Source organism: Buteo buteo, chromosome 3 (genome assembly GCF_964188355.1).
Source record: "Buteo buteo chromosome 3, bButBut1.hap1.1, whole genome shotgun sequence".
Classification (NCBI taxonomy): domain Eukaryota; kingdom Metazoa; phylum Chordata; class Aves; order Accipitriformes; family Accipitridae; genus Buteo; species Buteo buteo.
In genome coordinates this window covers 74,193,546-74,214,344 of record NC_134173.1, presented here as the reverse complement: position 1 = coordinate 74,214,344, position 20,799 = coordinate 74,193,546, and the positions used below count along the sequence as shown (strand labels likewise).

General features: G+C 39.7%; 1 protein-coding gene across 7 annotated transcripts in view; it reads left to right on the top strand.

Moving 5' to 3' along the window:
* PTK2 (protein tyrosine kinase 2) overlaps positions 1 to 20,799 on the top strand; it is a 224,281-nt gene that overhangs the window by 77,304 nt on the left and 126,178 nt on the right. For all 7 annotated transcript variants that reach the window (XM_075024018.1, XM_075024020.1, XM_075024019.1 and 4 more), the window contains one exon: positions 15,546 to 15,772. In XM_075024018.1, the coding sequence (XP_074880119.1) occupies positions 15,578 to 15,772 (195 nt within the window). In that variant the 5' untranslated portion in view covers positions 15,546 to 15,577. The remainder of the gene's footprint in view (positions 1 to 15,545; positions 15,773 to 20,799) is intronic.

The window sequence follows — 20,799 nt, the reverse complement described above, 5'->3', positions numbered from 1 at the left end:
AGGCTCCCCCCCCACCCCCTTCAGGATTGTGCCTCAAGGCCTGCAGTTTATGCACCATCTAGTCTGAACCCAAAGTCAGGAGATGCCTCAACTTTTAATAATAAAAGTTTCTGGAGATACAAAGTCCTGATACAGTTTTGCAGATATGTTCAGTATTTCACAAATACACTTCCCATACCTTGTTATTCTTTGTTCACATGCACTTTATAATACCATCAAAGTGCATGTTGCATAACATGGCATCAGATTGATTTTATATTTTTTAAGATAGTTGTATATCAGAAGAACACTGGACACTTAGAGCAGTTGTAATTATCCAGTTTACAAACACTTCAAATGGAGAAGTCACTACAAAATAAATTTCTTGTATCTCCTGGTACAGGAACAACACAAGAATAATCTTAAATTAATGGTAAGCAATTAATGTATGAGGCCTTACATTTACTCTATTATAAACAACCTTTTAAGTGTTATAGAAATAAATCTTTTAAGTTCAGCAAAGCCATTGCTGTAAACATTTTATTTTTCATGATTAAGACGTAACATCTGCAGTTGCCATTCTTTTTTTGTTTAGTATGCAGGGTAAGGAGTAGAGATGACATAAGTCTGTAGGTGACCTAAAGAACCGCTCATCCTTTTTATTAAGGAGATGTACATAGGAGCTTCGTAGATCAGCAGGATTTTCCGTGGTGAGGTAGGTGAGGCACTGGAAAGGTGAGTATTACTTCAACCAGGAAGCTGGACTCTCATTTTTGAACCTGCTGCTGAACACCATAAACGTTCATTACTGCCTTGAGGGTGTTGTTTTTCTCAGCAGGTCCTCCCTATTCTGTCTTCATGTTTGTTCCTTCTGTCCGCTCTGCCACTTACTGGATATTTTTCTGTGCCATTGCAGTATGTTACTATTAAAGATTCTTTGTCTCTTTTTCAGATGTGCCCATTTAGTTGTCAAACTTACCTGGGTACTAGCTAATAGCTGATAAATGGCTTTAAAGGAAGAGGGAGGAAAAAAAAGTTGAAGTTGAAAATGACACTTGGATTTTTAATATTGGTATTTTAACCAAATTATTTTTGCCTTCTTTAATCATTACAATGGAGGAGTTCTTCTTCCTTTCCTTCCAGTGCTCTGCCCTCCCTCATTCTCCCCTCTTCATCCCCCTCTTGCCCAAGTATTGAAAATCAGTAAATGCTATTTAATAGTTTAGCATCAGGAGCTCAGAGCTGTTAGATTTGGACCACAAATGATTAGTGCAGCTGTACTTTTTCAGCAATTTCATCAAAACACAACACTTGCATTTCTCCACCTTTTGAGAGTGTGGAGGAAGATGGTTTCTGTCTATCTCCCACTCATGTTGGTTTGGGGTTTTTTGTGGTGTTGTGTTCCCACCATCTTCCCCCCTACAAGGTGTAGTCCCAAGAAGAGCAGTGAGCTGACATACCAGCTTGCGGCTGCCAAAAATGGGAAGCCTCCTCCTCCCTACTACTGGCCACGTGCTTTTGCCGTTTACTTTGTGCTGGGTCCAGAGCTTTTTAGAGCTTTTCTGAGCCACTTTACCTTACTTAAATGGATGCACCCCTACCCTGCCACACAGCCCCCCCCCAAACCCCAAAGAAACCAAAACCAAACTCCCATGAAAAATGGAAAAGAGAAGCCTGGACATATTTCTTCTGTCTTAATAAGTAGCTCAAAAACTGTTTAAGAAGCAGCAGGAGGCCGCAGAAGGGAAGCGAGGGCTGCATAGTCAGGAAGAGTGGATGAGGAAATGCTTGGCAGGGAGGAAAGGGGGTAGCAAGCCTCCACAGCTTTGGCAGCAGCAAGGACAAATTGGTTATATTAAGTTGGTTCAGCAGCCTGTGGTGACAACTTGCCTTTGAAAAATTAACTCAAACCTCTGTACAAATACATTTTTCAGAAATAATCATGTATCAATTTGGTAGCTTCTTACAGAGGCAGATTTGAGAAACCAGACTTAAATTCCTCTAATGATATTTGAACATTAAACTATACATGAGAACTTGAACTGTGTGCAAGAAAATATTTGACATTTTAAAAAAAACCCAAAACCTCTGGAAATATTGCATGAATGATGGGCCATCTTTTTTTTTTAAACATGCTTATATGAATCCTTATAAGGATCAGAATATACAGTGTAGGCTTTTGATGCATTCATAGATGTGCTTTTTCTAGGATTGTTTAATTTTCTGATTTGTTCTATGCAAGAAAATTGTCAAAATGTTGCCTGACTTCTCTTTGTTTTCTGGCTTGATGTCAGTCTTTTCTAAGCCTGGATATCATCATCTTGAGCTGGCAACTATTGACTTGATAAATGTAGTCTATAAAACATAAGGCTTGAGAAAGCTCACAAAGATGGTATATCTGTATTTTCATCTGAACTTTCTGGAAGTGCTAAGGGTCATATTTAAGCTTCAACAGTAGAAGGAAAAGGTTCAGCTTTTATGGAAGTTCGTAATGTAAAAAAAAAAATTATCACATTAGTGGTCTGCTCTCTTTGACAGCATCTCCTATTTGTGACTCTTTCAGGAGACCGCATGAGCATGGCTGTTGTCTGCAGTCAATCCTCCTTGTGGTTTTTTTTTTTTCAGCATCCACTGCATTGGAGACTTTTAGAGAGTCTTTTAATGTCCATTCAGGCACCTGTTGTCCATACCTTTCTGAATTTGCTGCTACCATCTGCCTCCACAGTCTGCTGTCCACTACCTCCTGTTTAGAAAACATCTTTTGACTGAAACTAATTAGGGGATTAGTTTAGGGTTCAGTTTATCCATCATCATGGAATTGTAAATATCAGTCAAGTTCTCTGCTGGAGTCTCGGCTTTTTTAGCTTCCCCTCACATGGCTGCTGTTCTGCCCCTTCATCAGTTTAGTTGCATTTTTCTGGACTTTCTGGGCAGTACTCAAGATGTGGTGGAAATTCTGTTGACTTTTCTAGTCTGCTGCACCTTGGGGTTCTCTGCTGGTAAGGGATTGTATGATGCTGAAGATACTAGACACTCACCCCTTGCCCTTAGTAAGCACTGACAGAACCTCTTCCAAGTTACAAAGATCCTAAAGACCCAATTTCAAGCTAAATTTAACATTGTGGTTAAATACTGTATCCTTTGGTTGGAGTACTTAATATTTTATCCCTTTGTGTCACTTTTCGTCAAGCTAGCTACTATACCACTTTGCATAGGGGTTTGAGTGACAGTAGGTGCCTCCGACCTGTGAAATAACTGCTGCATGGAAAAAATTGTTTGTAGTGTGGTGGGTGTGTGACCACAACTGAACAATACTCTGGTTTTGTGCAGAGATGTATGTATTTTCATACATATTAAAGCACATGTACTCTTTGTTGAAAGAGATTGTTTTTCTATTTTCTCTCTAGCTACTATGAAGTACATATTTTTAGAGAAGCTTAAACATACTAAGAGCAGAGATTGCAAATATCTAAAAACTCTTTATTTCCTGAAGCTCATGAGCAAAGGTGTTTTAATTACCAGGTCCTCTGGTATGAGACTGTATTTTCAGGCCAAGTAAAACTCAGGCTTTAAAAAAATTGCACGTTTAAGTAGCCCCCCCCACCTAATATTTCTGTATGTTTTAACAGGGATTGAAGGAAGATTGGATTGATAGCTCTGTGTGAATTGTTGGCTTGTGGAGGTGTCTTGTTTGTGTAACACCAACTTAATTTAGTACCACCTGCTGTTTCTGCAAATGGTCAAGATTGTTGTACACAAATTGCATATTTCATCACTATGGTGTGGTGGGGAATTGATTTATTGTTTCCAGAGAAATAATCTAACAGAATAAAAAGGCACAATAAAGTAACAGTTTCATCTTTATGAATCATCTTAATGCCGTGATCAAATATGTTATTAAAAGACGCAATGAATTTATGTGGAGGTAGTGAAACCTGCTTACTTGATTTCTTCAGGTTTGCCCTAGTTTGTCGACCGTGAAGATGTTGCACCAATCATCCCTTGTGTCCTTTGATACCCTCACGTGATGAGGGACAGCACACACTGGTGGTTTTGGACCTATGTTTGTCATGTTTGTGCACATTAGCTAGCTGATGGGCTGTCAAACAATGTGTGAAGACTGAATTTTACTATTGATCTTTTTCAAAATGTGCAGCAATTGAATTACCTGATTATTTCTGACCCCATTCCAAGTTGTTCGAAATTAGATAACTGTCAGTAACTAATAAATACCTGGATTTGTTCAGGTGGGAAGAGATGGACTAGATGAAAGACAAACAATTGCTTTAATGGAACAGGCTGAAGCTTGGTGGGGCAAAGGCGGTGTTGTATTTACTGCCTGTGCATTGCAAAGCATGGTGTAGTTTTGACCCAGCATGCCCCCTGTCATGGGAGGATGGAGGGGAGGGGAAAACAGTGCCACACATACCGTGATCGAGAATTCTTGAGATGTTCCTGCATGATTTCTTCCACAATTTGAAGTGACAAAAACAATGAAGCTTAATTGTTAACACAACTTGTCTTGCTGTAGGGGATTGAACCCAGCTCTTCCGGGTTCCAATTAATTTTTCTATCCTTTGAAGTATTAAGTTTCTTTTTCAGAGAGCTTTGTCGAAGGAAGCCCTGAAGTAAACATATTTCAACTGGTTAATACCTAGTTTAGGAATGGCTTTTTTTTCCTTGTTTAAAAACTTAAGGAACTAGCAACTCAGTTTGAAATCGAATGGTCTAATTGCACCTGTTACAGTCTTCAACTCAGAAGTCTTAACCTTTTTGATGGCTTGTATCTCATGCAAAGCTAAATCTTTGGCTGATCCAACATACATATTGGAGATGGTTATAGAAAAAAAAGCTAAAGCTGTTTGGTAAGCGGTTGCCTGTCTTCTGTCCCCATTTACTGCACATTGAGGAAACCCCCATTCTGAACCCACTTTATATCCCAATTAAATTAATTGACAGCTTTCCCTTAAAATTGTAAATTCTTTATTTCTCAGTACAATGCAAATATTGAACCTCAGGACCTGTAGTATATTAAACATGCTTCTTTAATTCATCTAAACTCAAGGAAGGTTCAGTAGGCCTGTGTTAGTAGATTGGCGGTAAGAGACTGAAAAATGCCTTTGGTGGGGACCAAGGGTGTTTTCTGGAATGATACCCGTCTTCAGAACTTTCCAGTGTTGATGGTTCTTTTCAAAGACATAATGGAGCGTTCACTGGAAAACCCCAGAAGAATCAGTAGTATAAACCTCATAGGTATTAAAAAGAACAAAGACAGTGAATGCCCCTCCTAGTAGATGTGCAATGCACAGTACAGAAGTCCCTAGTTTTGTGGGGAGAGTGTGGGGACAGGGACTATGTCCGAGGGAGAATTCCAGCTGCAGTGAGACGGTGAGTGAAAGGGCAGAGGTCCTGGGTTTAGGTTCAGCCCTACACAGTATGTTAGGAGGATCCACATAGGATGAAAACGCTGGTAGAGAACCCGTAAGTCTTATTCTGCCACAAAGCAATATGGAATCATTGGTATTGACTCTAGAAGTCTGGAGCAGGCTCTGATGCACTGTTTTGAGTGGATCAAGTGTTTTAAATTGCCTTTTTAAGGCTATGTCAGGTTTTGGGTTTGGTTTTTTAAAAATAAAAATCTTGAAATGGGCCATACAGTGTGTATCTATTTGCTCCTAGCTTGACTTAACTGGAGTACTGAGAGTTATTAGTCATCATAGTGGAGGCTTGGACTTGTTCCTATTTCATGATTGTGTCAGTATGTGAATCCTGGAGGCCACCAACTGATTTCTTACCAGGCATTATGCCTTTGACTTGACTGTTAAATCAGATGCCACATTTGAGAAGGTATTGCTTCTCTTCTTTGACTGAATAAGCTAATTCTGCTCTACTATTCTATTTTGGGGTGCAGTAGGTGGAGACTTTAGCAGAAATGAATGCCTAGTTCAAGAATGATGGGGCTGGTTGTCGTGGTTTAACCACAGCCAGCAACTAAGCACTGCACAGCCGCTCACCCCACCCCCAGTGGTATGGTGGAGAGAATCAGGAAAAAAAGTAAAACTCTTGTGTTGAGATAAAGACAGTTTAATAGGACAGAAAGGAAGAAAATAGTAATGATGATGATAATAAAAGAATTGCAATATGCAAAACAAGTGATGCACAGTGCAGTTGCTCACCAGTCACCGACCAATGCCTGGTCAGTTCCTGAGCAGCGATCCCCCCTGGCTAACTCCCCCCATTTTATATACAAGACATGATGTCATATGGTCTGGAATACCCCCTTTGGCCACTTTGGGTCAGCTGCCCTGGCTGTGTCCCCTCCCAACTTGTTGTGCCCTTCCAGCCTTCTTGCTGGAAAATCCCTGACTTGGTATAAGCACTGCTTAGCAACAAGTGAAAACATCAGTGTGTTATCAACATTATTCTGGTACTAAATCTAAAAAAATAACACCTTGCCAGCTACTAGAAAGGAAGTTAACTCTATCCCAGCCAAAACCAGGACACTGTTGTTTAGGTCCTCAAACACAGTCTTGACTTCTTGAGGAGCCAAGAGCTTTGATTCCTAAGGGGATCCAAGGGAGTATCACAACTTACTCTGCTCTACAAGATCTTATGTGAGGATGCAAGGAGACAGACACATGGTATGTGCCCAGTTCCAACAACCACAACTGTGAACATCACTGATTTTTTTGTGTGTATGGAGATACACAGAAGCATAATCTTAAAAAGCTTGTACTTGTTATGGTCAGCCTACACTGAATTTCCATTCAATCACTTGAATAAGAATCTTCATTTCCAACTATAAACCAGAGGCTGTAATTACTGGCTTTGGAAAACACTTGAGCCAGAATAGGTTTAAGTAAAACTTCTTGCAGGTCATTGAATTTTGTAATAGGCCATTGTTGTGCAATGTAACAACATGGCTGTTGTCATGCTCTGTTCCTTTTGAGCACTTAAGTGCTTTTTATCTGATGTGTGCTTCTGGTTAAAACTGTGTTAAGGGGGATTCAAAATTAAAAGCCTGTCCAGTTGAATGTTTTGAAATACAGGACTGAGATGGTATCATTCAGCACCATAAAACTAGGAAAGGCAGGTTTAAAGTAAAATGGTAGCCGACCCCAAATATGTTGAGCTGTGATAGTGCATGGCCAGAATACCTTACTACTTCCCTTAGCTGCCTCTAGTTTCAAGCACATCTAGTTTTTAATTTCTGAGAACTATGCTTGCATAATCTCTAATACTAATTAGTTTTTACTATTCTAGAAAGACAGTAAATGCTCACTGCTTCTATTTACATGTAAAGCTGTTCAGAAGAAAAGCTTGTGCTATGTGGAACCTCCATAGAGCAGTATTTCAGTAAGTAGTATTAGAAAAGATTACTTGAGTTCATATGGCTTGCTTCACTCTTGTTTTGATGTTCATAGAAGGGCTGCTGCCAACTGGTAGTGCAACTTCAAAATAGATAGAATTTTATTTAAAAAAATACAGAATTCTTACTTGCTCATTTCTGTGGTGCCTTTTGTAAGAAAACTGCACCACTATAATTTTCTATAACTTGCTAGAGAAATTCAAAAGGTCAGCAACAGAAGGTGTAAGGGGAGATTAGTGTTTACTTGGATTTCAGTGGTGGCAAGGGACTACAGTGAAGGTTCAGAGTGCTGTTAAGAAACTAGGCAAGTATCTATCTGGATACCTTATTCTAATTAAAGCATATACAGAGATTGATTTTCTTGTATTCCCAACACAACTGATGTTTCCTCATTATTAAATTTTTTAATATTAAAAATAGAAATTGGTGCCAACTCCAAAGGGAATTGCTGCTAGCACAGATTATGTAACGTTACAACAAAATTGGGTTAAGCTGAGTGTTTAAGGTATGTCAGGACTTGATCCTGTGGGATTCTTAATGAGAAGGATGGGTACCATTTTGAATGTCGCAGGACGGACAGAGTACAAGACATCTTGGTAAATTTGAATTGCTGCTTGACAGTACAAATAGTTCAGCCAATTGTCAGTACCCTGAAACTTTATCTGTCTCTTCATCCCAAGGTGCAGTGCTACCCAAGTGACAGGCTACCGCTTCTGTACTTTGCAAAAGTGACTTACAAGTCCTTATGACAGCCTGCGTCAATAGCAGCTGTGCATGGAATGTGTCCTTGTTTCAATTAGTTTAGGTGATACATATATTTATTTGATTTTTGCTGAGATGTGCTTGCCTTGTGTTTAACAGGCCCAAGGTTGTCATATTGCTTTGGTTCATCTGGGTTTCATAGTTCATGCTTTCTCTGAATTCCTCCTTCACGGTCCCCTGAATGTTCCATCTCCTAAAACATTGGTATAATTGAAATAAATTTTCCCATGTTGGCAACTTGTATTGCTAAACTTGTTTTGACTTTGTTGTGTATTATTTTTTCATGTTGTTTTTCTAGTGTATTTCTAAAATACTGAAATCTGCAAAGAAAGAAGAACTATGCATTCCTGCTTTTAACTGTATTGAGACATAGAGTTAGTAACTAGGCAATATTCTTCGGGGAAAAAAGTGTTCAGAGGAATTGTCAGTACTAGGCCGTTCTTCCATTTCATATTGATATAGTGTGAAATTGAAATTTCAGTAAATTGAAATATTTAGTGTGTCCATTTGGACTAAAATAGATACTAAGAACTCAGTTTTTAAACTGTTTTAATGTGGCTGGCCAGGCTGCTTTATACTTTCATCTGAGGGCCCTGATAAATACTTTTCACTGCAAATAATGTACTTAAAAATACATATATATCTGGAGGAGCAGTGACCAGGACGCAATCAGAGAAGAGGCAGCAAGAGAAATAAATGCATTCTGGGATGGAGTCATAGCAAATGTTACCAAGAAGAGTGAATATAGCTGAAAGGTGTCTAAGATGGAACAAAGGATTGCTGCTTTTTTCTTTTGCTTTTGAACATCAGTATTAGCTGGAAGAGAGAGAATACCCTTTCTCCTGTCTTTCTGTGTTTGTCCCTAATTTGAAATCACAAACCTAGTGGTCTTCTCGAAGTTTCATCCTTAAATCTGCATCCTTAAATGTGTAATGAGGTGTTAACATCAGGTGAATACAAAAAACCTTGTTGCACACTTAGCATGCTTGCTGCTTCTTTCCTGTGGCATGTGTGTGTTCTGGGGTGCTGCTTTGGCCACTTTTTTTTTCCCCACTGTTCCATCCGGTTGCACTGTTGGTGCAACCATGCCACGTGACCATCAACGAGTAGTTGAATACACTATGACTGTTTTCTAAGAAGAAATGTGTCTTTTCAGTGCTTCTAAGAAGGATTTTAGCGAGTCATGAACTTCATGTCCCAACAGCAAGCATTGGGACCAGATCTTATTTTAATATATCAGGAGATGGCATACTAACGGTCAGCAATGTGGTGTGCTGACTCTTAACACAGACTCCTGAAAATACAAGCTTTGTCATGGGGAACATAGTTAAAATTGAACTTAACATCCTTACTTTCTGTAAGGTTGAGATAGTCAAGTTAATACCTTAAAGGTGAGCTACAGCAGGATTTAATACAAGCTGTGAAAATGGATTGAGCTTGAAATTCATGATATGTTTACTGTCTGATGTGAGATGTATTATGGATAATTTTAAGGAATTTAGAGTGTGAAATAAATTCTTAATTCAGTCTTAATCAGCAAATCACAAAATCGCTGAGGTTGGAAGGAACCTGTGGAGATCGTTTGGTCCAACCCCCCTGCTCAGAGCAGGGTCAACTACAGGAGGTTGTTAAGGGCTGTGTCCAGTTGTGATTTGAGTATCTCCATGGATGGAGACTCTACAAGCTCTCTGGGCAACCTGTTGCAGTGTTCGCCCACCCATGTAGTGCAGAAGCTTTCTCTTGCATCTAAATGGGAAGTCCTGTTTGTCACTGTACACCCTTTGCCTCGTGTCCTCACTGGGCATCACTGGGAACAGTCTGGCCCTGTCTTTACTGGTATTTATACACACTGGTAAGGTCCCCCTGAGCCTTCTCTTCTCCAGGCCAAACCATCCCAGCTCTCTTAGCCTCTCCTTGTATGACAGATGCTCAAATCACTGAATTGTGTTTGTGGTCCTTCATTGGACTGTCTCCATTATGTCCATGTCTCTCCTGCACTGGAGAGCCCAGCGCCCATCATCGGTGCTGAATCAAGGGAAGGATCACCCCCCTTGACCTGCTGGCAATGCTCTGCCTAACACAGCCCATGAGGCTGGTGGCTTCCTTCGCTGCAAGGCCATGTTGCTGCCTCATGGTTGGTTTGTTGTCCACCAAGACCTCCAGGCCATTCTCTGCAAAGCTGCTTTCCAAACAGTCTGGTAAAGCAGCAGTGTTTATCGAGAGCGCAGGTAACCTAAAGGCTTGTATTTCTTTTAATAACTTTAATATTTTAAAGTATTTTAAGTCTTGTAGAATTATTACACCAGGACCAGAAAAAGAAATGAACTCTGAATTTTTATTGTATTTTTTATAGGTTCTTATATTTTTAAAAAGATTTATAGATTCTTACAGATTTTTATAGGTTTGAATTGAGATGGACCAAGTTATTTTGCAGAAATGTGACCTGGAAGGGGCTTTAGCTCATAGATGTCGATGCTTTCAAGCCTGAGATGGGGATCAGAATGTGGAGGTTGAGCAACATTATAAAATTTCATGGTATCTGCAAAGGACAAAATGAAGTCACAGTGTGAATAATTACAGCTTGGTTCCTTGTACCATGAACTTATTAATGCTGTGTTGTTGGCCATCTGCCAATGCTAGTACGAGGGACAGTTTTGTTTATTTTTTTAATTATTTTTGAATGTATTATCAAACTGGTAATGTTAAAGACATTATTGGCATTGAAACAATTTCCCTTATGAGACTACTTTAACTTTTCTATCAGTCTATTAATCAATTTTTAGTTAATTGTTGTAGATATTTTTAATGATTTTTGACTGTCTCATTAGTCGAAATGATTTAGTTTCTACGTACTCAGCTCTGGTAGTGAAATGTGACTTTGAACTTTGATTGTGCTACTGGAAGTCATAATAGTGACTTTGTTCCTGATATAGTTAGCAAATGTGCGGAATATGCAGTGCTCTTAAGATGTGTCAGCAGGAGTCACACTGACCAGCAAATGAATTCTAGAAGGATTCAATTAGTTATCATTTTGTGTTGTTTTAGAAAATAAAAACCACTTTTATTACACTTTCCTAATGTAACTGGTACCTAAATAATGAAAATAGCAGGTATTCAAAACTGAATTGTATAAAAACAGAAAGGAGCACAAAAAAGGTAAACAGTGCTTTCTTGTAGTTGATTTGAGAAGCTGTGAAGTGTAGTGTTGTTGGTTTGGTTTTGTTGTTGTTTTTTTTGGTTTGGTTTTTTTTTTCTGAAAAGCTTTATCTTCTAATCTCGTTTAACTGTCTCCCATACACTTTCCTAAACCTCAGGTACTCCACCACGGTAGAGCAAATCATCTGAACGATAACACGCATCATAGTCTAGTGACAACTGCAGCATTTTAGCAGACCCACTAAATATCACCTGGGCAGGATTGGTTTGCTTCACTCCTCCCCTGAAGCTTGGAATAAGTCTTTACAGTACTGAGAAATGTAGGTGTTTTTTTCTACAAGGCGAGCATTGGGAGAACAGTAGTCTTTGCTCTTGGAAGCTCAAAGGGGTAGTTGGCACACAACTTCATATACAAACAAGTTTGACAATACTTGATTTTAGACCATTAGTCTGGATGTGCCCCAGCTCTTTTTTCACCACAATATCCAATAAAATACAGCAGAATTAAGTCTCCATACACAATGTAGAATCGTATAATGGTTCAGGTTGGGAGGGACCTTTAAAGGTCATCTGGTCCAAGCCCCCTGCCATGGGCAGGGACATCTTTCACTAGATCAGGTTGCTCTGTCCTACCTTGAATGCTTCCAATGATGGGGCATACACAGATCCAATCTGTTCCAGTGTCTTACCACCCTCATTGTACAAAATTTCTTACTTGCATCTAATCTAAACTTACCTTCCTTTTGTTGACTGTAGCTTATTTCTGCTCCTTAATAACATACTACTTATCTATTTAATACAAAGAGGACTAAAGCTGCTCTTTTAAACTGAGATCTGTAATGGCAGGATTACAAACCAGTCTGGTTTGAATTTAGAAGAGCCCAAATAAGCATCCTAGTCTTGTAATCTTAGTTTTCCTTGTATCATAAAACAACCAAGCAGATCTTGTAAAACAGTTGTTTAACTATCCTTGCATCAAGAGCAGCTATGTTTTACAAAGTTTTGGCCTGGAGCAGAATTTTACAGTCACATTACAAACTCAAACCCAGGGGCTGGTTTTAATGGAAATGTTAATAGGTCCATAACCAGAGATATGGCATGTGTTTCTAGACCTTGAGCTATCAAATTTATTGCTCTTTTGGTACCTCATAAAGTAAGTATTGGGATTTTTTTAAAGAAGTTGTAAGGAACCCTATGATGGTCAAATTCTGAAGGAAAAATGCTTTCCTAATTTTGCATAGGAGGTTGTTTTACCTTTAAAAACCTTTGTGCCACAAAGAAAACTGACAATACCCTGTACCCAGTATGATCAGTCTGATGTTTGAGTCCACATTTTCTCCTCAATGTGATTAATATTAAAAAAACCCACGTAATAGTGATTTGCCCGTCCATTGAAATTATGCTGCCCAAGAGCACTTCTGTATGTAGAAACTGTTGTCTTTAATTGCTTTTCTGTTTGTGCTCCCAAGGGATGTAGCTTGTCCATGTTAAGTCTGTGGTCAGACATCTTCTAAATGCTTGTTTTGGTATTTTCCTGCAGCTTTTCTCCGTGTTCTTTTTCTGCCAAATAAAACCTGATGAATGTGTATGTTAAGGGAGTGGAATATGGTGAATTAATATTAATTTAATTAAAAGAAAGCAGGCTTTCTTTTAGTTCTCCTTTACTAAAAAAACTACTCATCTTGCTTTGGTTTGTAGCAAATTTTCCTGCTGTTTGTGTACGTAAGCTTGAAATAAAGCTTAGCATTTTTTTACTAGTGACTTTGAGGTAGGGTGGGTTGTTCTGAAGGAGGCAGAACATAATGCAGAAGTTAAGTGGCCCACATCTGAGCCTGAAAACTGCTATTTCATTCCTAGCAGTTGCGCTATTGAAGGGCTTAATCTGCAAATTTGTCCTGATGAAACTCCCCACTCTGCAGACATTTGGAATTTCACGATGGCTATTTTAACCTTACAGGAGAGGAGCCCTGCAGTTAGGAGCATGTACGGTCGTGTGGTCTTGGTATTTGTCTGCCACGGGAGTTTTTTTGTACCTTCTTCAGCTTTCAAGTCGAGGTTTATAGAAAAACAGCTCACAAGCTCCTTTGATGAGGATAAATCAAGAGTAGTGTTGCTGAGGGGTTCCCAGCATTTTCAGATCTGTATCTGTTGGTGTAGCCTGGAAAGGAGGAAAGGTTTTAACGCGAGCATAAAGTTGGTTTAATACACTTGTACTGATTGCCAGAAAAGAGTACAATAAAGCAAAGTACAAAAGCTATAATGGTTTCTTGAGTTTTCAGACAGAGGCAACAGGGATACGAAGTTAAGCTAGTGCTTGGCAGGTGGGGGAAGTCCCTCAAGGGTCGGGCACTGGGGGAATGTTTGGGAGAAGTGTCTCCTTGGCTTGCTCTTACCATCTTCCCTGAGGGCAGGCCTTTTGTCTGACCCAGTACTGCCAATCTTAAGTTCTTACAGTTCTGTTGGATGAATGCAATTCAACCATTTATTCAAGAGGTAAAGACATACTTCGCAGATGGGCCGTTTGTTTCTTCTTTATCTTGTGGGTCTGAATTAGGTAGACACTTAAGATCCTCCTGTTAGACTTAAAGTCCGGTTTTAGCCTCTAGCAAACGTTATCTACAGTCTGAAGATTTCAAGCCTTGATACTGCCGGTGCTGGATTCCTGTTAGCTGAGCTCATGGTGAGGTTTGACAGTATTGGTGAAGTGGTGTAATGGCTAGCTGCTGCTGGAGGGGAGACGGTCTCCCCTCCTGCCCCTGACCACCGGCTACTTCTGCTTCTCTTCCTCTGTGCTTGTTTAACACCTATGGCAACTTCAGGCAGCTGTGGTATAAAATTAAGCCAACCCTGTGTCGTGGTTTCACCCCAGCCAGCAACTAAGCCCCCCACAGCCCCACGCACTGGGTGGGATGGGGGACAGATTCAGAAGAGTAAAAGTGAGAAAACTCGTGGGTTGAGATAAAGATAGTTTAATAGGTAAAGCAAAAGGCAAATCACCTTTTCTTTTTTTTTCGTGATAGTTTCCTGAACCGGTTGTCAGGGAGGTCAGCAGAGAGCACCATGGCGGGTGGCTGGTTGGTGGCTGAAGCTCTGTTGAGGGGCAGCCAGGCATTACGGGAACTCAGCTGGAAGCGTGGGTCTCTCTTCTGCCTCGCAATGAAGTAAACTAAGGCTCAGGCGTTCAGTAGCAGTAGTGAAGCAGTTTCACTCTCCTCCAGCCCCCTTTCGCAGACCAGCTTTACTACCAGAAAGGCGTTCAGAGTACTGTGCCAAAAAGATCAAGTTTATTTTATTTTTAACATCTCCAGATTTCCAAAACTGCCTCCCCACTGGCTGCTTGCTGTGAGGAGGAGGTACAGAAAACTCGGTGCACTTGTCCAAGGCCTGGTGCAAAGCCCTGCAGTTCTTTGCACTTCCCAGCCAGCAGACTGGAATGATGCTTGAGACTGTCAGGCAAGGGAGGAGGTATTGTTTGCTCTTTTTCTCTTGTACTGCATTGATTTCTCAGACACCATCTGCTTGTGGCTGACTAATTTGTAGCAGTAGCCAAGAGGCAGTTTTTTTCTTTTTTCTTTGAGATGCAGACTCATACAATGGTCCATGCCTTTTGCCACCAGACTTGAAAATCCCTTGGAAACCAGGCTAGTCGATGATAAAACTCAGCCAGTTACTTAGTAGTTGATGAGAGGAGGTACAGTGGTGGTCTTAATGGTTCCTCAGTGAATAATGAATTTAGCTCTAGATGATTTTGAGTTGCACTGGTTCCCCCAAATAGTACAAAACAAGTGAAGTGACAATGTATTAGCCTTAAACAGGAGAGCCTGGTGTTGGTGTGCGGCTTCTTAGTGGAAAGCCTCCAGTTCCTTACGCTGATCTTTAGAGGCTTGTTGCAAGACCAGACTTGGCAGATTTTAGGGATGGGAACTCCAGTTAAAACTGGAAGGTGCCATTTGGTCTTGAAGTCTTTGGCAGGGACCTGTGTTAAGTCATTGAGAAACTAAAGGAAGAAGTCTTGCTGAAGATACCACTTTTGTTAATGATTTCGTTGTCCAAATTCAGATTACTCGCTCCAAGGGGCTTGTGGTTTTTCTTGTAGTCTTCTGCGTAGGTTTTTTATGTTTGTAGATGTCTAACTGTTTTAGGAGGGGACTCTGAAAAAGGCAACTACATGTCCTTTAAAAAATGAGTCTTTATGGATTTCCAGTAAATGCTTTTTATGAATCGGTGTAAGATTCAGGTATAACTAAAATCAATTTATTTTTTTGTTTCCCTTTCCTAGAATATGACAGATACCTAGCATCTAGCAAAACCATGGCAGCAGCTTACCTTGATCCAAACTTGAATCATACACCAAGTTCAAGTGCAAAGACGCACCTCAGTACTGGGATGGAGCGTTCCCCAGGGGCCATGGAACGAGTCTTAAAGGTTTTTCACTACTTTGAAAATAGCAGTGAACCGACAACGTGGGCCAGCATTATCCGGCATGGAGATGCTACTGATGTCCGAGTAAGTCTGTCTTTAGGTTAAGTGTTAACTTCATGCTCAAAAAATGAGAGGTAAAAGTCTGGAAGGAAACAAACAGAGTTTTGCTGTTTATTGTAAAAGAATCTTTACCTGTTGTATATTGTAAGTAACCAGAAAAAGCTTTAGGTGCTACTAACTTTCCTTGAAAACAAAAAACCCTGATGTACGACTGTGTATTATCTTAAAGAAATGACAACTCTTCCCATTTTTGCAGAACAGAAACTTGAAATTTACAATAGTGGTTATCAGTCTAGCAACTGCTACTGATGTATGTCAGTTGACTTTTACCACTTTATACTCCCCAAAAGCCTGTGTGACACCTCATGGCAGGATGGCAGGGACGAGAGCTGACATGAAGGTGACATTAAATGACACTTTTCATGTTTAAAAAAAACCCAAACATTTTTTTACATGTTTAAATGTAAGATGTGTGTATTTACATGTTTAAAATTTTTAAATGTAATGTGTACATGACTTAAAAAGAACAAAAAGTCTTCTTTGGAAACTCATTCCCCCACAGTGTGGGGAAATTGAGCCTAAAGAGTCCTTTCTCCCCTCAGTAAGTCCCTTTGTTCCACCCACCCCAGTCACCTGCTGCTTGTATTTGTACAATGTTGTCCTTCAGTTAGTCTACACCAAAAACCCAAAGGTTGGGATTTTTTTAAGAATAACTCTTAAGTATCTGTAATCTTGGAGGTATGGGGAAATGTTATGTATGCATGAAAAAACAGTGTTTATTCTGAAGCATACGTTCTGTCTAATGCTGAGACCTTTACTTACCATTTACTACACTTTTTCAGTTTTTGAGGTGTTGTGGTATTTACACTGAAATGAAACTCAATTTAACATGTCAAACGCTTTTAAAACTTCGTGGTTTGCTTCTTTTTTAATTATTCTCCAAGAGCAGAGTCTTGCATGCTGGTAGGTGGTATGCGGGGTTGTTTTCTTCTGTGAGGTTCTTACTGTAGAAACAGGTTCCCATCTGCTCATTCCTTCCAAAATTTGTATTCTCTGCACAGTGCTTCAAATTCCACTACAAAGACACAGTTCCAATCTGCAGAGAGTTGTCAGAGTTAAGGAGACCTGTTGTCTCCTTCTGCCTGGTATTGTTTCCTTTGTGCAAGAGAAAACCAAGTAAAAAAGACTAAAGAGTTTTGAATGTTTTCTTTTTCTTTCCTACTGTTTATTTTCTGGCATGGCTGCATTTGAAAAGACCTACCAGCATTCCTAAGTGGAATAGATCTTGTGGCAGTGATCATAGACCTGTGAAATTCAACGATTTTCATTGATGATGATCAGAAAATCTGTCTTGTCAATTTAATAAACTCATCTCTGTGTTTAGGGTTAACTTGGTGAGCAGACAGATTAGAGGTACAAGGGGAATCATTATCCTCAATAGCATACTCTTATTTTACATGGAATAGGGGTTTTTGGGTGCCACTTGAAACGTCTTTGCTCCCTGGCTTCACTATAGTGGTTTGATATATCTAATGTGATTGATTCATTTCATAAAGTGTATTACTTGGTACAAGGGAAGAAAAACCGTCTCGGGATGTTTTTAACCTTGTGAGCCTCTGCTGTGGACAAAGTCTAGGGTTCTTTATATGGTACTTGCAATAGAGGTTATCTTTCTGAAGAAGTATGTAGGAACTTGCAAAACAAAAGCAGAGATTACATCTCTGGTTTCTCCAGCTCAGAAATACCTGTGGTTATGGGCTTTAAGGATCCAAAACTTACACTCCCTGTAAGAAATGCAGTGATGAGGTCAATTTGCAGAGTTACATATCCTTGTTTTAAGCAAAAATGTGTCATATTTTTTATAAAAGCAGGATCAAAAGAATAGGCAAGTAGCAGTTACTTGAGGCATGCCTTAATTTTTAGTTTTATATGCACATTTAATGGACAGTTGTTTCTAAAAGTAACGGGATTTTTGTATTGTTTTCCTTTCCTGAAAAAGAAGAATGTGATGGGTTGCTGTTAAACTTTCTTCTTTTAACAAATCTGATTCTTTTTTTATTTTGTTAATCTGGGACAATGACTGTTGAATGTGCAGGTACTCCGTAGTAAAGATCTAGCACTGATATATTACCATGTCCTGACATTTATTTTAGAAACAGTAAACCGTTGTTGGAGTACAAGCTTACATTCCATTGGAATGACTGCTGTTCAACCAAGCCGAATAATTTAAGATTAAAATAGTCTTTAAGGTTTTTATGCCTTAGTTTTACCACCCCACACCCCCCCACCCCTACCCCACACCCCCCCTCATTTTGTGGAGTAGACAGTCTGCAATAGAGCTTCCATTTCTTCTGAATTACAAACTTCAGAAGGAGGCTGGTGCTCGGTTTGGCCTTTGGCTTGTTTCCAAGGAGCTCTGTAAGAATATGCAGAGGTGAATGTCTTTGAGACAGCTCTGCAATTAAAAAAGGAAAGGAAAAAAAGGTTTTTCAGGACTACTCCCTAGTTAGCACAGATTCTGGGATGATAGCAGAGGAACCTTTCCAGTATTCAAAGGAAGTCAGACTTGGTCTGAAATCTCCAGAAGAGCCAATTAAAGGTATTTCTGCTGGTAAAGCAGAGGACTTTGTAGAATGTACTAATACCAAAAAAAAGTAAGGGTGGATTTTTTTTCCCCCTGATTTCTAATTTCTAACACCATCTGTTTCTAACAAAGTCAAGTTTACCTTTGTTAATGGAAAGGATGTGTTTGGTAGTCAAAGTGAGGAAAGGCCCTTTTTCCTTTAATAATAATAATAAAAAAATCTTCTATGACTTCCTAAGAGTAGAGTGGAAACAGTGCTTTAGCTGTACATCTTATACACAAATCCTTGATCATGAGGGGAAACCCTTTTCATTAAAAAACTCATTTTTTAAACTCAGATGAACAGAACTTAGCTTTTTGCTCTAAAGGTATGATTCCCTTGCTATTTGACTTGAAATATCTTTAACTGATACAACAGCATGGCTGTACATAGGCTTTGCTTTGCGGAGAACTGGCAGTGGACCTCTGCTTATTCTGGATGGATTTAGTCCCTCAAAGACAGTGTTTCCTCTGAGGGATGAGTCTGTATTCTGCAATGGATCGAAGGGCAGCTTTTCAATTCTTGGAAATGCTTTTTTGGATTTCAGAGAACTGGCATGCTCTCTTTACCCTTTTTTCTTTGGTATTAGACTGAAGACATGCTTTGTTTCCAAAAGAAAAAAAAAGGCTTTTATGGATTTGCAAACAGTAGTCTCCTACTTCAAGTCCATGTATAGATAGCCATACATTTGCTAGAGGAAGAAAGGTTGTTTATGTTCCCTATTTATCTTGGTATGGCTTCATTTGAATGTGTTGTCTACGTGCATATTCACGAAGAGGGATTTCCAGGCTTTGGGGTTGGAGAGGATGCAGGGCATGCTCTGCCCTGTTCACAGCCTCAGGTGTGGCACGCAAGTAGGTGGGTGTTGCTGAGATGGAATTTCTTTGGTCTCAAGTGCACCCTAAAAGTAAACACTGCCACCCCATCTTGATCAGCAGTTACAAATAAATCGCCTTTCTGTTTCCAGAAGATGTGGTTGAAACAGAATTGTATCCATATTTGATCGAGAAATGAGTGTACTGCATTTAGCAGATTGAGGGGGTATGGAAGGGTTTGGTCTTTTAGAAAACAGACATTTGGAAACCTTCTGTGAGCCCCTTACAGATGGCTTTCACTGAAGTGCAGTTCTGCTCCATGGTCTGCATTCCCACGCCAGAGGTGCCCAGCTTGCATCCATTACACCTTCCTTTAAACTTCTAGCTCTTAAAGCTTATCCTTGATTCATGAATAGTAGTCGTGAGAAGTAAAGATGGCATTATTTATGTGGAAATAAAAACCAGAAATCTAAAACCAGGTTATTGCCAGACATGTATCATACCTTGATTCTCATACAGGTTTGTTTTCTTGCAATTTTGTAAGACTGTCTAAAACATAAACTGGATAGAGATAGCATTAAAACTTCTAGCTTTCAGCTTTGTTGTCATTTCTGAAGTTAGAGAGAAGCAAGGTTAGAAGTCTTTGAGAAGTAGAGTTACAGCATCCAGGGCTCTCTTAGCCTGTTCATCATTCAGATGCCCTTTTCTTAGTTTTTTTTGCAGTACCAGCCTGAAACATCAGCTGCTTTAATGTTGACAAAATGAGAAGGCAAAAAGCTGAATAAAAAAAATAACAACATCCTTAGCTAAGGATAAGGATATATTGAACTTCAAAAATGTTGAAGTCAAGGGGCATGCCTTGGCTGTCTCCCATGCCTACATCACAGAAAAAGACCAGAGCAAATTCCTCAGCTTCCCTGCCCACCTGCAAAATCTTATTTTTCACACGTAGAAGGCATGGGCACAGGGTTGGAAGACTGTGTATTCCAGTCAGTTCCCTTATTTGAACTTTTTAGGAGGAGAAGGGCTGAAGCCCATTCAGCCAAGACATCACTAAAGCAGTTTAATAAACTGCATTACTGTGTTAGTATTTGTTGCTTGATTTTTCTGGTTTGCCTCTCCCATCCAATCCATATCATGTTGCTGTACTTTCACCCAGTAATACAGGAGACCTGAGCATTTGATTGGACATACAGTTTGCAGTGGAGGAATGGAAAGAGCCTCTACTGCAAAGGTCTATAATTCAAATGATATCCTAGTTAGACAAGTGTTTCTTCTGGCAGCTGTGCCAGCTTCCTTCTTGCTGTTTGTTTTCTCATGCTGCCACCTTAGTTGTGCTGGCATAGGTGTTGTGACTGTTTGGCAAACTCAGTCCAAGTTAGAATGAATGATTGTCTTAGTGTTGTTTTTAATCCAGATCAGTTCTGCAATCTTGTTAGCTGCATCATCTTGCAGACTGACACAATTGAGAAGGCTGGGGGAAGAAAGGAAATGCCTGTTTGTTGGCGCTGCAGTGTTACTGCACCACCAGGGGATAAGGTATTAAAGCCTTATTTATGAGCATCCCTCATCATCCGCTGCAGCATTCATGTTTTCCAAACACTTCCCAAGA